We start from the raw sequence: 15740 nt of genomic DNA, 5'->3' as shown, positions 1-15740 counted from the left end.
ATATGTGTCGCTATTGTGGGAAAACTGGATACAACTCGACCCATCACTCAGTGCATTAGTGCCTTTCTTTGAAATTCTCTCTCATTGTATCGTCTACTCCAACTTCCTTATTTGTATTTTTAATTATTTTTTATATGCTTTATATTTTTTTAGCATTAATTTAATCATAATAAAATTAATAGTGATTATATTAAATTTTTATATTATCCTAGCAGTTAATTGGAATAACACGATTTTTTACAGTAATTTAATATTTAAATTCTAAATATAGAATACCTTTAAAAAATAAAAAAAAGCGATTTGAATCCAAATTAATTAGATAAAGTAAAATTTGAATATTGAATATTTTAAAAAATATATTTAATTATATGGTTATTAGGTAATTACAAGATAAACAAACTATGAACTTAAAAATTTAGATAATCTTTGAAGTATTGTACTAAGTTCATTTACATAAATTTAGTTAAAGATAGATCAATCAAGATTTACTATAAACATTATTGAAATAATAATTTTTTAAACAAAAAAAAATCACTTATTTCATTTGAAAATTTTTGCCAAGTGACTTGTGGAAGTGGAGTTCATCCTTTTTCTTGTTGAAAGTTTTTTTTTTTGGGGGGGGGGGAATGGACTGTTTAAATTGACTCTTCTTTTGACCTTTCATTTCATATAGAATGCACGGTGAATAGAATACATTACTTTATCTGAGTTTAAATCTGATTAATATATTCAATATTTAATTATTTCAAACTCATGAATTAAATTCTGTTTTAGATTTCTCAATTCATCTTAAACTACTTATTATTATTATTATTATTATTATTATTATTATTATTATTATTATTATTATTATTTAAAATGAACCGCCTAATTAGGAGTAGATCACGTAATTATAGGAATTTTCACAATTAACAGATTTGATATATATTATTTCCTGTACATACTTATCTTATTTCCTTAGAATAGGATTGCTTCATTTTTTTCTCCTGATTTTGTGTTGTAAATGTATCTATATATAACTTCCTTTCCGGAGAAGAATACACAATAACTAAATCATTCATAGATTCTATCATACAACATGGTATCAGAGCTATTCTGATCCTGGAAGAATTGCTTCTCGAATTTCATATCTTGAAACGACCACCATAGCTTACCATCTGCAACATCGTATTTTGTATTCCCCAATACCATTATTGTTCAGCCATAGGTCCAACAAAATATGGAGAACAAATCACAACCTACAGCTAACGTTACCCACCCAGGTAGTGTTGATAAGGCAAATGTACTATGCAACTTTTAAGAATAGTACTTGGATTATTGATACAGGTGCATCTGATCACATTACTAGAGATTCAGAGCAGTTACAATCTATTCGTGCTTCTTCACAATTTGTTATATCTACAGCTAATGGTGGTACTTCTTCAATTACTGGAGAATGATCAGTCATCTTGTCTAATACCCTTACTCTAGATATTGTCTTGATTGTTTCATCTATTGAATATAACATTTTATCGATTAGCCAAATAATCTCTTCTCTTGCGTGTACTGTAACTTTTTGACACTCATTCCGTGTTTTTCAGGATATTCTGACCCTGAAGATGCTTGGTTATGGTGTTAAAAGTGGCAAACTCTATTACTTGGATCTAATAGAGAATGAAAAACAGAAAAATAACCTTGCATGTCAAACGAGTAGTAGAGACAAAGCTCAAGCAGCTGTTTGGTTATGGCATCGGCCATTAGGACATATTTCATTTGGATATCTTAAGAAATTGCAACCACATCTTTTTTCAAATTTGAATATTTCAGACTTTCATTGTGATATTTGCGAATTGGCCAAAAGTCACCGTATTTCTTATTTACCATTCTTAAATAAATGTTCGGAATCATTTATGATTATACATTATGATGTTTGGGGTCCTGCAAAGATTCATTCTCTTTTTAAAGTACGATATTTTGTTACATTCATTAATGAGTGCACACGAATGACTTGGGTGTTTCTACTTCACAAAAAAAGTGATGTTCTTACAGCATTTCAGGAATTCTACAATATGGTGGGCACTCAATATCAAAGGCAGATTCATGTTTGGCAAACTGACAATGCACTGGAGTTCTTGGATACAAACTGTGGGAAGTTTCTAAGCGAAAGAGGGATTCAACATCATACTTCTAACACGTATACTCCAGAACAAAATATCTTGGCAGAAAGAAAAAATAGGCAAATCATGGAAGTTGTTCGTGCTTCTCTCTTTGGCATGAATATGCCTCGGTTCTACTGGGGAGAAGCAGTGAAATCTGCTATTTATCTAATTAATCGGGTCTCTTCTCGTGTACTTAATTTCTGAACTCCTCAACAAAAGATGCAAGCTTTCTTCTCACTGTCACATGTCCCAAATCTTGAACCAAGGGTTTTTGGTTGCACAGTATATGTCCATATTCCAAAAATTTTGTAGAATAAACTTGATCCTTATGCTAAACGATGTGTATTTGTTGGCTACTCCGATTACCATAAGGGATACCGATGCTATGATCCATACACAAAAAGATTACATGTGACCTTGGATGTATCCTTTCGTGAATCAGAACCATACTATTTAGGGGGAGTCACACCTCCTTCTCTTCAGGGAGAGAGCTTTAGTGAAGAGAATGTGCCCCAAGAAATAATGACAGATTTCTTAGAACTAGAGGAAGTAAGTGAGAGTTTTTAGCATAACAGTCAGCAAGGTCTCCCTGAAAGATGTGATGAAGATTTATTAGTTCCTTATGAAACATTACAAATACCAACGTCTACTGAAGAATTACCAACATCTGAAGAGTTACCAACATCTGAAGAGTTACCCATGATAACACCATCAACCAAAGAATCAATTCAGAATGTCCTGGACACCAACATTTCTACTCAGGTAAACCCGAGTCCTATACTTGATGAGTGTAATGAAACAAGTAACTCTTATGATAATTTGGCTCCTAAATATTCACAAAGATCAAATAAGGGTGTACCAAGAAAACAGTATGAATCTGACTTTAAAGCCAATGTCAAGTATCTAATTAGTAATTATCTTTCTACTCATAGATTGTCCAAGTCATATGCACTTACTATTAATCAATTATCCAAAGTATCTATTCCTAGTAGTGTGCAGGATTCCTTAGCAGATCCAAAATGGACAAAGGTAATGAACAAAGAGATAGAGGCCCTACAAAAGAATTCTACATGGAAACTTGTTCCTCTACCTAAAGGAAAGAAGACAGTTGAATGTAGATGGGTATACACTGTGAAACTTAAAGCAGATGGAAGCATTGATAGATATAAGGCGAGGTTGGTTGCAAAAGGATATACACAAAAGTATGGAGTAGATTATCAGGAGACTTTTGCACCGGTGGCCAAGCTCAACATAATTCATATCCTTATTTTGTAGCAACAAATCGAGGTTGGCCTTTGAATCAATTTGATATTAGAAATGCTTTCCTTAATGGAGATTTGGAGGAGGAAGTCTATATGGAGGTCCCGCTGGGGGTTAAACGGAGTACTTCAAACATAAATGAAGTTTGTAAGCTGAAGAAATCATTGTATGGGATTAAATAATCACCTAGAGCTTGGTTTGGGAGGTTCACTTCAGCGATGAAGGCATTTGGTTATAAATAGAGTAATTCAGACCATGCTTTATTTATCAAACACAAAGAATGGAAGGTAACAACTTTAATTGTGTATGTCGATGATATGGTCTTAACAGGAGATGATCCTTGTGAAATGAAGTTATTGCAGGACTATATGGCTGCTAAATTTGAAATGAAGGATCTTGGGCAACTTAAATATTTCTTAGGTATTGAAATAGCAAGATCAGAACGAGGGATTTTCCTTTCATAGCGGAAGTACATTCTAGATTTGCTGACTGAAACTGGAATGCTTGTCTGCAAACCAACAGAAACTCGGATGGAGGTGAACCATAAACTTAGTTTGTTTACAGAACAAATTCCAACAGATGTGGGACGCTATCAACGATTGGTTAGGAGATTGATCTATTTGACTCACACGAGGCCAGGCATAGCATATGCTGTAAGTGTTGTAAGTCAATTCATGCATAAACCAAGTGAAGAACATGAATGCAGTATACCGGATCTTGAGATACCTGAAGGGGGCTCCAAACAAGGGGCTATTATTCTTAAAAAATGGTACATCAGACATTGAAGGATACACGGATGCTGATTGGGCAGGCGATCAATCAACAAGGCGATCTACTTTAGGTTATTTTACCTTCGTGGAAGGGAATCTAGTTACATGGAGAAGTAAAAAACAAAAGGTTGTGGCTCGGTCAAGTGCAGAGGTCGAATTTAGAGGTATGGCGTATGGTTTATGCGAGCTATTGTGGATTAAGAGCGTTATAAAAGAATTGGGAATAGACAATGCAAACACAATGAAACTTTACTGCAATAACAAGACTGCAATTGAGATTGCACAGAATCCCGTACAACACGATCGCACCAAACACGTTGAAGTTGATCGGTATTTCATCAAGAAAAAACTAGATCAGAAGATTATACAGTTTCAATTTGTCAAGTCAGAAGACCAGTTAGCTGATATACTCACAAAAGCAGTGTCTGAGAAGATATTCAATGATATGGTTGACAAGTTGAGCATGATAGATATACATGCTCTAACTTGAGGGAGAGTATTGTAATGAACTACCTAATTAGGAGTAGATTACGTAATCATAGGGATTTTCACAATTAACAGATCTAATATATATTGTTTCTTGTACAGGTTTATTTTGTTTTCTTAGAATAGGATTGCTTCCTTTTCTCTCTTGATTTTTGTGTTGTAACCTCCTTTCCGGAAAAAAATACACAACAACTGAATTATTCACAGATTCCATCATTCAACATTATTATTATTATTTTTAAAACGGCGCTCACGAGTCTGAATGGAGCTTTTTACGACTCACTCCAAATTAAATAGGCTCTTAAAATTCATTTCAGATTAAGTTTAGAACAGTGAAATTTCTTATTTTATTAGGACTTAATTACAGAATCAAAATTTTATAAGACTATCGAGAAGTTATTTGAAGAGACAATTTCGAGATATATAAAAATCTCTTTATATGACATTTTTTCAAAGTTTAAATATAGGAGATTTTGTCACTAAAGTATTTCGTATTATGTTGTAGATCCATTACTCCAAAAAGACAGAAATAAAATCAAATAAACTTAATTTTATATATTTTAATTAATAATATACATAAAAGATTCTTATGATTAATTTTTATCTTAAAATTTTAATAATTTTATAAAATTTGTAAATTTTACTTATTTAAATATAATATATACAATTTTATAAATAATATTATAATATATATATAACTCGTATTTAATTAATTATTTACATAAATAAATTAAAGTAATAGATAATTAATATATAAATTCAAAATTGACACATACATACTTTTTAAAATTTTTTGAACTCATCCAAGAAATTCAATCAAATTATAGAAATTTCATTCAATTTAAAAATAATATATTATGATTTATTATTTAATAATAAAATTTTTTAATTTAATTAAAAAAAAGAAGAGTATGTCACAGGAATTACCAACTAGAAATCTAACAATTTAACACGGGTCTTCAAAGTTGAAGAGGTGCAGCATGGATGAGGTAAAGTTAGAAGTTGGGATGAAGAGTGAAAGGGAAAGGCATGTGCCGATTGCCATGTCTCTTTCTCACCACCTGTAATTGCTTCCTAAAGGTATTACCCAGCCTCTACATGATAAATGATACCTTGTTCTCTTCTGTGTTTCCAATTTTTTTTCTTCATTTTTATTAATTTTTACAATCTGCTCCCTACATAATAATTTCAAAATCTACTATTTATTTCTTTGCTTTGTACTATTTAGTCCTTCATTTTACTTTCATAGTACATTTTGATCGTGTTAGTTTTAAAATTAAATTACTAGTTATACTTGGATATTATATTTATTTATAGAGAAAAGTATAAAAAAAATATTATATAATTTTATCAATTTTTTATAATTATATTTAAATGCAAATATTAGGTTAATTTATTTAAAATTTAAATATTTTAATTAAAATGCAAAATAATATAAAAAATTTTTTAGTTAATTGGGCTTTTATCTAAACCTTGTGCTAATTCTTTCGAGGATAAAATTCATTACAAATAGAAAAAAAATTTCAGGCCCAAAAGTAAAGCAGCAAGGAAGGCCCATGGCAACTAACCCACCTAGCTTCGCCGGAGTAGGGAGGAAGGGTGGCCTGTAAATTATTCAATGAAATCAATTACAAATCTTAGGGGTGAGCATTCGGTCGGTTCGGTTCAAAACCGAACCGAACCGAATAAACCGAAAACCGAAATTTTAGTGTTTATGAAAACCGAATCGAACCGATTTTGGTCAGAAACCGAATCGAACCGAACCGGTCTGATTCGGTTCGATTCTGTTCGGTTTGATCGGTTTCGATTTTTAATAATTTTTTTATTTTTTACACTTTATTTTTAATATTTTAAAATTTAATTAAAATATTTTAATTTTAGTATGATTTAATTTCTCTATATTATTGAAAAAACATATTATTATCACTAATCGGTTTGGTTCGGTTTTTTCGGTTTTTTTCTGATTAAAACTGAACCGAACCAAAATAACTAAAATTTCTAAAATTAAAAATCAAACCGAATCGAAATATATAAAAAATCGAATCAAATTTTCAAATTAATTCAATTCGATCAGTTTTTTCGATTTGAACCGAATACTGCTCACCCCTAATTACAATCATCAGGTCATGCCTGTAAATTATTAAATTATTAAATTATTTTTTAAAATATTAATAAAAGGAATATGTTTACCACGTCCTCTTTCTTTTGTGCTTTTGCCATTCTGTACTTTGAGATTGAGATTGAGATCCATCTGCTTAGAATCAATTTAAAGTTATTCTTCTCTTCTCCTTTCTTTAATTTTTTTTTAAAAATAAATAAATAAATAAGCAATGGACGATTTATATAATTATGGAATTTAAAATTAATGTAATTTTTATACTACACCGACAATCTGAATAATTTTTTTAATTACTTTGAAGATCATCACGCTAACTATTTTTTATATTGAAATATAAATTAATGATATTATATAGTAGAATATAATGAGATATAAAGTAATTGAATATTATAAAATATTATTTTTTTATAATTAAAATTTAACGCAGTAATTGTAAATTATTATTTAAAATATAAATATAAATTAATAGTATCAGTTTAAGTCCGATTATATTTTTATAATAAATAAAATTTTATTAAATATAACGTAAAGAACGGTGATAATGGAGGTTTTTACGAGTGACAAAGCTGTGATGGTGGGCTCTTTAAGAATATGTGACGCAAATGCCAACCGATTGTTACCTGGACAAAAAGGAAGTTACCAAAATAAATAAAAAATATATATATATATATATATATATATTGGAAAAATAAATAAATAAATAAAAATAAATAGAATATGTAGGTGGGTTGAGAGAGCCAGATAATCTCAGAAGTTTAACCCACATGGATGACATATGATACAAAGTATTCCTTCACATGACCTCCATGTTAAGCAACTTGCCTTTTGTCTCCCTCTAATTTCCCCATAATTTTTCCTTTTTTTTTTTCTTTTTTAAAAAAAATCCACTTTCTCTTATACATCACAATATAGACTTGTTGGATTAATCTCCATCACCCCTTTAACAATTTACTACTATAAAATTCTTTAAAAAAAATCTCAAATTTAAATTTATTATTACACTACTACAAAATAAATTAAAAATAGCCGTAATAAATTAATTAATTATTTTTAATAAAATTTTAAATTGGAGTTTATTACGTAATAGTTACGGTAAATTAATTAATAGTTGTTATATATTTAAATAGTAAGTAGTTGTTCTGGTTCTGACTAGTGAGATATTATAGGACGACTACTGAATATTAATATTTTGATTGAATTAAAATAGTAAATATAATAAAAAAAATAAAATAATTTTGAGAAAAGTTAATAAATATATAAGATTGATTTTCCATAAATTTAATAAACAAATATAGTAAGGGAATACAATCAGCATTCCATATAATAGCAATATATAAATGAGATAAACTAATTAATTAAGAAAGGATTAAAAGGATCAAAGACAGAACAATCGGAGATCCTCTATCCATATTTGTAGACTAATAATTTTTCTGTTTTTGGAAATAAAAGAATACTCATTAGTGATGTAGACGGAAATTAATTAATTAATTAATTAAGATTGTGATAGAGTACTCATATCAAAAAAAAAAATTCTTAAATAAATTTAAGTAATATTTATTTTAGCTTATAAATTACAGAATAAGCTTATGAAAATCTAAAAATAAATTGATATTTTTGTTTATAATATATTTTTTAAGATTATAAGCTTAGCTTTGAAGTAAAAAAAAAATTATGTAATTTTATTAAATTTATAGTGTTTTTTTGGGCAACCTTATCTCTTACATAGTGATAATTTACTTCCACATGTTTCATCTTTGTGCCAAAAAAATTAGATTAGCTGGTGGATAGTTTGTTCCAACATTGTCATATCATAGGATAGGCAATTGTGGGGAAGTAAAAGGACAAGTCTTTTAAGGATTAGTGTTGCTTGTTTCCTCCTTTGCCATGAGATGGGCCTTAATATTTTTTATCAATAGTGTCATTTGCTTTTTTTTTATATATAATTTATATTTAATTTACTATAATTAATAACTATAATTATATTTTTTAAAATAAAAATTAAAAATTAAGAGATTAGAATTTAAAATCTCTTAAATTTATTCAAATGCATTTATCAGTTGTATTTGAAAGGTATACCATAGCGAGCGTTTGATATATTGATTGAATATTAGATTGGGGACATAGAAATAGTGGGGAAAGAAAAGTCATCTCTTTTTCCAGCTAGAGAGAAAGTTTGATTTATTGCCAGCAAAGCACAGAATGGGTCGGCAAATATATATATATAAAAAAAAAAAATACAGAAATCATATATACAATGTGAGGAGTAGGGAGTGTCATCATCGATTACGTATTCTCCTACCCTTTTCTCTATTTTAGAAACCAATTTTCTGTTATAGCAAATCCCTTTTCCTTTTCCATTTCACTTCCCATCATTTTTACCTACTTTCTTATTCTCCACCTCTATTAAAAATTACTAGTAAAAGTTTATTTTTACTCGAAATTCATTAGCTTAATATATTTAATATTTAAACTTAGATTAAATTTTTAAGAAACATGAATAATTTTAAAATATTATTTTATTTTAGTGTATAATTTTTTATAATATAAAGAATGTGAAATAATTTTAATATTTAAACTTAGATTAAATTTTTAAGAAACATGAATAATTTTAAAATATTATTTTATTTTAGTGTATAATTTTTTATATAATATAAAGAATGTGAAATAATTTTAAACAAATGGGTCAATAAATAAATATTAAATTATTAAATTAAGCATCTCATAATTGCATTGAAATTGATTAACACAACGTAAGATCCTTACGCTGTCTAAGCAAACAATTATCTATTATTGAATTAATTAGGTTTTGTTGACTCCTCACAGTTATGTACACTATCTGGCAGGGCAGCTAATATTCTGATTTCATGCACTCATCCCAATTTACCAACCATATATTGTATTAAATATTTAATTTTATTTTTTAATTTAAACTTACATGTTTACGTGTCTCTAACATTCAGATTAAAATCGAAATCCTATAAAAATAAGACAGAATTAAAATCTATTAGAGCCTATTAAATATGTCGATCCGTTAACATTTCGTTCAATCTGCATCTAAAATAGAGTGAATTATCCAAAAATTTGAACCTATCAAAAACGAAGTCGAACTCATCTGATGTGATGAGAGATAAAAAAGTAGCCTAATTATTATGTAATTTTACCACCATGCACGTCTAAAAAAAAAAATAATCGTTTAAGGAGAATAGACTAATATCCATATATATGATTTTACGTGATAAAACTAGATGATATTATAATAGAGTGGCGGTTATGTATCGAAAAAAAATAATATAGAGATGAACTTTTAAACTAAATTTATAGGTCTGAAACTCTATTTTTTTTGAATTTTAGAATATTATTTTTAAATATTAAATTAATAATTTATTTGATATTTTAAAAATAAATTTAAATTAAAATGTGAATTTTAATATTTTTAATTACTGCTGTAAATTGAGTGATAAATTTAACATTTGAACTATATATATAGACTGATTAGACGAGTTTCATTATTTAAATTTCATACAGACTACTTAGAGAATGACACATAATAAATTTTCATTATGTAATTATTAAATAAATTTAAAATAATCTATATTATTAGTGTGTAATAATTATATATTTATTTAATAATAATGATAATATGTTGTTTAATTTGGGTCCCACATCCTTTTGCATTATTATGGGTTTCCAATCCATTTTGTTTATCCAATACTAATAATTGAATCATTCATATCTTAAAAGCTTTACCGTCGTCTTAACCTCTCTTCAGGAGAGATGAGTTCATTCTTTATCTTGGATTTTTGTATATAATTTTGTCTCCCACCTTAATTAAACCTTTTTTTTTAATTATTACAACAACTACTAATCAATTATAATATATTATTAATATAATAATCCCATATTAATAAATTTATTTATTTTAAATAAATACATAATTTAACTTCTAAATTTTGAAAAATAAAAACAATAAATACATAAGAAAAATTAGTGAATTTGGGAATTTTATGAGTACAAGACAGATAATTAGAATTAACATCTAACAACTCGGGACAACTACCGTGGTGTATATATATTTATGGTTGGTATTTTTTATATATTACTAATAATAATAATAATAAAGCAAATTGCTATCAAATTTTTAATATTATTTATTATGGTAGGTCGCAACCTAACCTATTTAATTTGTTACTTACTTATATACACTCATAAATTTCTACATTACACCACTTAGCCACCTTTTTTTCTAATATTTTTAAAAACCCAAAAATAATTAAATATTTAAAATTAGATTTATATGAGAATTTTTTTAGATATATATGCATAAAAATATGTATTTATGGAAAGATATGGTTAAAGGGGAACTATTTTTTTATAGATAAGTATCAAGGCATAGCTTGTCAAAAATGTAATGGTCGACATCAAAAATTGGTCCATTCTACCCACGTGGCTCCACGAGTTCCACGGTTTTGCCCCCATGGAGTTGAGTTTGAAATCTAGGTATTATTACTCTATTCTTTATTTCAAATTTCAATAATGAGGGGCATTTTCGTCCAAAAAGAAAATACCCAGATGTAGAATTATTATTATTAAAAAAATCCCAGCTAGCTAGCTTAGGACATTATTAATCTCCTGGTCTAATAAAATATAAGTACACTTGATAATAATAATAATTTAGTTTAGCTTATGATTAAAGGTCTCCATGTTAGGGCTTTGATGGAGAATTTTAAATAATGGGCATTTTAGTAATTTAAAAAAAAAAAAAACCAACGTCTACCCATTGGCCACTGAAATCCAAAACGCACCAAAAAGCAAAGCTGACCTACATGGCCCAACTTTTATTATCCCCATCGTCACTATCTGCATTCTGCACCTTACCCTCTTTTATAAAATTTTCATTTCTTTTTCACTTTAAAAATTCAATATGTTTAAAAAATAAAATATCAACCCTATTGTAATTAAGCCTTCAAACCGTCTCGCCAATTTACTCATTTTCTTCAATTATTAATTTGATTTTTATCTAAAATTTATTGTTTTTATTTATATATTACGACTAATCTGAATTTTAAAATAGCTGAATTTTAAATTAGGTATTTTGAGCAACCGTTAAACTATCTACATAACTGAAGAATACACTGCAGGTTAATTACTTTGAAAAACAAATGAGAAAAACCTTGTTTATATATTAAAAATTAAAAAAAAAAAAACTTTTTTTTTTCTTGATGATACTGACAGGCAGATCCCACCAAATAAATTAAACAAATTTTTACCCTTGGAACTCATCTTCATAAAACCCTTAATGGAATTCACCCGCTATTCGCTCCATTTTTTTTTTCCCTTCACGTTTTATTTTCTTCTTTGGTAGCTGTAATTGCTAGATAGGGGACTACTCCTATGCAAGGTGACTCCAATACTGTCCAAACGACGGCCTCCGTGGCTCTTGTCTCCACCGCCACTATGGTCCCTGAAGGTGGTGAAGTTGGCGCTGCTGGTGGTGGTGGTGGCGGTGGTGGTGGCGGTGGTCCAAATTCATCTGGTGATGAAGATAAGAGTATTATTAGGGTTGATGAAGGTGACCGGATGAGCTACGGTGCAAACCGGTGGCCGAGACAAGAGACTTTGGCTTTGTTGAAGATAAGGTCCGATATGGATTCAGTATTTCGTGACTCAAGTCTTAAAGGTCCATTATGGGAAGAGGTTTCCAGGTGATTGATTTTGATTTTTGATTTTTCTTTTGTAATCATATAATTTGGTGAAATAATAAAAAGTTTCAGCTGTTTCTACTCATGCATGGAGATCTGTGTATTCACCTTTCTCTGAAATTTTTTTTGGGTTCTTCTCTCTTTTCTTTTTTGGATCTTTCAAAAGCTTTAATTGTATTATTTATATGGGACATTTTTCAGTTTTCTTGGTCTTTGGATCTTTCATAGTTAATTAATTTAAATTCTTGATCAATCTTCATCAACACAAGTCATTAGATTTGAATTTAATTTGCTTAATTTCTTTATAATCTTAGGTTTCTTCTGTAGCTGTACTGATAATTCTGTAGCTTTTGTCTTGTTATTTCTTTATTTTTTCCTTCTTTTGGCCTAATTCTCAGTAGAGAGAAGGAATTAGCCTACTAAATGTTTATTGCTCCCAACATGGTTGGTGTGGTTCCATGTCATCATAGTTTGTTAGGACTTCTCTCATCTTTTCTTTCTTTTCTTTTCTTTTCGTTTCTTTTCTTTCCTTTTCCTTTTTCATTTTGATCATCTCAGTTTGTTTTTCTTTTATTTTCATTATTATTTGGGTTTAGTTTTCTCTTTCATGTTGTTTATTTTATGTCACAATTGTTATTAGATCTTATTCTATGATTGAATTTCTCTTTTGATCAATGGGATAAAATCAGAAATGGAAGTTTTTGAATTATTGTCATCAGGAAACTAGCTGAGCTTGGTTATTATCGAAGTGCCAAGAAATGCAAGGAGAAGTTCGAGAATGTGTATAAGTACCACAAGAGAACCAAAGAAGGTAGAACAGGCAAATCCGAAGGCAAAACTTATAGATTTTTTGATCAATTACAAGCTCTCGAAACTCATCATCATCACCATCAATCCCAGTTAGCAGCAGCACCACCGCCATCGCAGCAGCCGCCGTTGTCCAAACCTCAACCTCCAAACACAACACCTGCTACATTGCCTTGGTCTAATAATCCTCCTACTGCTTCTCATGTCGCTGTTCCATCAACAACAAATACTGCCAATATTATTACTTCTCATAACAACAATGGTGCTTCGTCAGCTGATCCTACAATCAATGCTATGCCATTATCTTCATCACACCCTTTAAATCCTTCTCAAAATATTATCCCATCTTTTCAAATCCTTACTTCTCATCTTTTTTCGAGTTCTACTTCTTCTTCGACAGCTTCCGACGAAGGGTATCAAGAAACTCGAAAGAGAAAGAGAAAATGGAAGGATTTCTTCGAGAGGCTGACGAAGGATGTTATGAAGAAGCAAGAAGAGTTGCAAAGGAAGTTTTTGGAAACTGTAGAGAAACACGAACATGAAAGAATGGCTCGAGAAGAAGCTTGGAGAATGCAAGAGATGGCAAGAATTAATAGAGAACATGAACTTTTGATCCAAGAACGGACCACCGCTGCTGCTAAAGATGCTGCTGTTATTGCATTCTTGCAAAAGATGTCGGGACTGCAAAACTCGATACGAACACTAGATATTCCAGTTCCACAACCACAGCCACCACCACCAGTGGCACCGGCATTAGCTCCAGCTCCAGCTCTGTCACCTGCAGCAGCGCCACCGCAGCCTAGGCAACCACCGCCAGCTCCAGTAGTAATGAATTTGGATGTTTCGAGAAAGGATAATGGACAGAATAATGCTGTTGTATCAAGCTCTTCAAGTTCTAGGTGGCCAAAAGTTGAAGTTGAAGTTCTTATCAATCTGAGAACCACTCTTGACACTAAGTATCAAGAAAATGGACCTAAAGGACCACTATGGGAGGAGATCTCAGCAGGAATGCAAAAGCTTGGATACAACAGGAGTGCCAAAAGATGCAAAGAAAAATGGGAGAATATAAACAAGTATTTCAAGAAAGTGAAAGAAAGCACCAAGAAAAGGTCTGAAGATTCAAAAACATGTCCATATTTCCACCAACTCAATGTTCTATACAAAGAAAAGATCAGCAAGACTAATGAGAACTCAGCCAACCATGGTGGTGGTGGTCATGCTTCAGTTCCTTCCACAACCACAATGGAGCCCTTAATGGTACGGCCAGAGCAGCAATGGCCAGTTCAAAACGAAAACCCGTCTGAGAAATTAATGGATCACGAAGACGACATTGAAGATGACGACGACGAAAACGACGGAGACACCGAGGAAGAAGATGAGGGAGGAGGAAGAGGTTGTTTTGAAGTAGTAGCAAGCAAACCAACAGCTTCACTGGGCAATGGAGAGTAAAAAAAAAAAAAAAGAGAGGGAGAAGCTTCTTAATTACCCCATGAAATTAATCCATGGAGGACATTGTTACAGCAAGGTGAATTAAAATTTCCAAATTCAATTACCTTATTACAGTGGAAGAAGGTGGAAGCATCTCAGACAAAAATGGCGGACTGAACATATGTTTCAGAAGTGGAAGAAGGTGGTGAAGCTGTAGTTGGCAACCACACCCTCTTTAATTAGTTAATGTGCCCATACACATGGGCTGCATCCTATAGTGGGATGACCAACATTAATTTGTTTTAATTTTTCCTTTTATATATATATATATATTAAATTTTCTGTTTGAAAAAGGAATTATTTTGTTAATTATTTATTGGGACATAAGAAAATGAAGAGTAATAATCTAATTATAAATGATTAGTCTTTGTATTTTACTGTGTGTCCATTAGGGAGATGATAGAAGAAATAAAGAAACCAGTGCTGTATCTTTCTTTGAGTTCATTGGGTGTAATGATACTGTTAAACTGGTTTTAATTATTTTTGGATGATCTCATGCCTCTCTCAAACTTTAATACTTATAATATTAATAATTTCAAGAATGGCATGCATGCGGATTCCATTCTAAAGGAGTGGGATCACCAATAATTTTTAAAAGCCAAAATGGTTAAATTTCATTTTCAATTTAAATTTATAAATAAACAATCATTAAAAAATAAAATTTAATATTTTTAATCCCTACTATATAGTTTAGAGGGTAAATTTAGCTTTTTAATCATTATTATAAACTTATAATTTGTTTCTTATACGAATGGAGCACAAATTTCAATTGAGGTAACTTTCTCATCAAGATATGTTATTTCAAAATAGATAGATGAAATATTCAAAATCAAGATTTCCCCTCAAGAAAAATTAATTGGACCATTAATAAATAATAATTTTTTTAAAAAAATAGTAAAAAGTATGTAATTTGAATATTTATATGAAGAGAAAGATTACAAGAGAAAAATAAAGAAGATGGTGATGATTTAAA

The 15740-nt window shown here is 29.8% G+C and overlaps 1 protein-coding gene across 1 annotated transcript; it reads left to right on the top strand.

Annotated features, from left to right (window-relative positions):
* The first annotated feature begins 12053 nt into the window (after window positions 1-12053).
* LOC110606904 (trihelix transcription factor DF1) lies at window positions 12054-15195 on the top strand. Its single transcript, XM_021745905.2, has 2 exons — window positions 12054-12475; window positions 13192-15195. Exons 1-2 carry the CDS (start codon window positions 12165-12167, stop codon window positions 14726-14728), a joined length of 1848 nt encoding a protein of 615 aa, XP_021601597.1. The 5' UTR covers window positions 12054-12164; the 3' UTR covers window positions 14729-15195.
* The last annotated feature ends 545 nt before the right edge of the window (window positions 15196-15740 follow it).

Source organism: Manihot esculenta, chromosome 18 (genome assembly GCF_001659605.2).
Source record: "Manihot esculenta cultivar AM560-2 chromosome 18, M.esculenta_v8, whole genome shotgun sequence".
Lineage (NCBI taxonomy): Eukaryota > Viridiplantae > Streptophyta > Magnoliopsida > Malpighiales > Euphorbiaceae > Manihot > Manihot esculenta.
The sequence above is the reverse complement of the archived record's forward strand: the minus strand, read 5'-3'. Positions and strand labels throughout refer to the sequence as shown.

What these genes read in the sequence shown, in the direction of transcription:
- LOC110606904 (XM_021745905.2), top strand. Translation starts at nt 12,165, where the DNA reads ATGCAAGGTGACTCCAATACTGTCCAAACGACGGCCTCCGTGGCTCTT. An exon ending in TTATGGGAAGAGGTTTCCAG is followed by an intron (nt 12,476 to 13,191) that starts GTGATTGATTTT and finishes TATTGTCATCAG; the next exon opens with GAAACTAGCTGAGCTTGGTT.